The sequence below is a fragment of the Elephantulus edwardii genome, unplaced genomic scaffold, assembly GCF_000299155.1.
Source record: "Elephantulus edwardii isolate Elephantulus edwardi_28Jun2011 unplaced genomic scaffold, EleEdw1.0 scaffold00051, whole genome shotgun sequence".
Taxonomy (NCBI): domain Eukaryota; kingdom Metazoa; phylum Chordata; class Mammalia; order Macroscelidea; family Macroscelididae; genus Elephantulus; species Elephantulus edwardii.
In genome coordinates, this window is record NW_006399801.1 from 18,277,938 (window position 1) to 18,280,518 (window position 2,581).

At 34.6% G+C, this 2,581-nt stretch overlaps 1 protein-coding gene across 1 annotated transcript; it reads right to left on the reverse strand.

Moving 5' to 3' along the window:
• Positions 1-1,318: 1,318 nt before the first annotated feature.
• On the reverse strand, positions 1,319-1,675 carry LOC102865257 (keratin-associated protein 19-2-like). Its single transcript, XM_006886812.1, has one exon. It carries the CDS (start codon positions 1,673-1,675, stop codon positions 1,319-1,321), a length of 357 nt encoding a protein of 118 aa, XP_006886874.1.
• Between the last annotated feature and the right edge of the window lie 906 nt (positions 1,676-2,581).

Sequence of the window (2,581 nt, forward strand, 5' to 3'; positions counted from 1 at the left end):
TATTGTTGAGTTGAAACCACCCCATAACTCAGCAGATATTCAGAGACATGGAAGGAGATTGCCCATCCTTCTCTCATGGAGAAGCTAGTGGTTTCAAATTGCAGTTTAGGATTGAGGTGTAATTTCTTACCACTTGGCCACCATCTCTATGTATATCTGCTTCTGGAAGGTCTAGTAACCTCGTCTCAAAGAATTTCACTGTCAGTCAAAGTCATGAAGTTAGAGTCCACCAGCTGCACTTGCAGTGAGTGATGGGCAAGTGTTTCTTGTGTGATTTTCTGCCTCTGGAGACCCGCTGGAGGGTCATCTATGAGTTGGGTCTGTGTCTATGACACATAACAATAAATTGTATCATCTATATCTATATCTATATGTATATATCTACATATATCTATCTATATCTATCTCTATCTCTATCTCTATCTAATCTATCTATATCTATACACACATGTATATATGGAAAGATAAAAATGTACAATATAGAAATTTTGTTCTGTAGTCACTTGCAACTATTAAAAATAACAAAAACACTCAATAATTATGAAAAACACAAAAGTTATTTAGTAACTCTGTAAATGCATGAAAATATATACATTTAATATTGAATTTAAAGGGAAAATTTATCTATACAAAGTCAGTTTGGGACCTGAAAAGACAGAAAAATGGTGGGCATAGTTCAATGGTGATTAATTTTATAAAACAAAAAGCATGGAATTTATTGTAAAAAACACAGAAAAAAAGGTGTGAACAAGTGTGTGGAACATAATGTTTATGAATTTTGTACGCACATGATTAAACATTTTCTAAAAATAATTTAAAAGAAAATTATTTTGTTGAGTGCTCAGAGTGGTAAAGTTTTATTTGATCTGATTTATACGGTTTCGATATAACTGTCAAAAGCTTCAAATGATTTATCATAGCTAAATTATTTTCATAAACTTGTTCACACACACAAATTGGTATCAGTTTTTCTCTCTCTCTCTCCTTTTTATACATACACATTTTTGTTTTCATTGGGATAGTTTGTTTTGCTCATTGCCTATTAATAAATGGCCATATCTTTGAAAACCTTGAAATAAATAAAAATAAATCACGCATATTCCTTCACACCAAGTAATTTATTGTAATATATGTCAAAATATAACAGCAAATGTTCACGAAATCAAGATATATGAAGAATACAGCCATAAATAAAAATCCTAGAAGTTTTAAATGTTAGATGCTTTTAATCTTGGTTTGCTCAATTTTGTTGAGTGTAATCTTTGTAGTCAGATCTGATAGCCCTTCATGATCTATGTTGAGTGCTCATTGCAGCATTTCAGTGGAAGCTAGAGAAGCCAAATCCACCATAACAAGATGGACGACGGCAGCAGCCATATCCATAGCTTGCAGAGCCAATTCCACGTCCAGAGTTCCCAAAGCCAGATCCACGTCCAAAGCTTCCATAGTGAGAGCCGCATCCATAGTCTCCACAGTGAGAGCCGTATCCATAGTCTCCACAGTGAGACCTGTATCCACAGCCTCCACAGTGAGAGCCGTATCCACAGTCTCCACAGTGAGACCTGTATCCACAGCCTAGTCTATGGTGGTGGCCACAACCAGAGTCATAGCCATAACCACCAAAGTCACCAAAGCCACAGCCCAGGCCTCTGGAGTAGCTGCTGTAGAAGCTCATGTTGTCAGGGTTGGTGAGTTTAGTCTGCTGGTCAAGAAAGTGTGAATGTCAGCCTGAGTACACTGATGCTTATATAGTCTTGTTGGAACATGTGATTCACCTGGAATCTCCTTGTATCATTGCATGGGTTACGTTTAATGTTATCACTCATTATTCTGCTATTTCTTTCCTAACACAAGGAGAGGCTCTCCTTCTCATTAAAATAGTTCAACATAATTGACTTTCTATTGAAGTTGTTCTTGATCTGGTATTGCTTTAATGAGAATAAATACCTGACTCTTCAAATTCTGTGCCTGCCAGCTCAAAGTAGTATTGCTCTTTGGCAGAAATTTTACATCATTTGTATTTGACGCTACTTCTTTGTTAAATGTGTCTTGTATTATATCTTCTCTGAAATTATTTACTTCATCATTAAATTTACTCACCAATAATTGTATCAATTAAAAATTTTTAATCTGAATACCTCAAATATTATACATTCATATTCCATAGAATGAAAATGTGACTCTATTCAAAAGGTATAAACACACTTGAAATGAGAAAGAGCATTAACTCTTTGCAAGTGTCAACTGACATAAAAATCATGTATAGATTTTTACCACTACAAGCATAAAAACAGTTTATATTACTTATGGTTATCCAACAGCTTTAAAAAAGTTGTTTGAAGAACAAGATCCACTTCGATTCAGAAATGATGACACCTATTCCAGCTCAGAAACAAGGTAGAAGGAGAGCATTTAAGGTTTTTATCTCTTTTCTTCACACTTTTTCAGTAGTGCGAACCTGAAATTTAATTTCCTTGTTGTTTTATTACTTACCCTACCTCTCAAAATATGCTATGAATTTTAAAGTTTTAAATACATCTGCTCTGGTTTCCAAGCACTTAGGCCAATAAATATCTTTGTC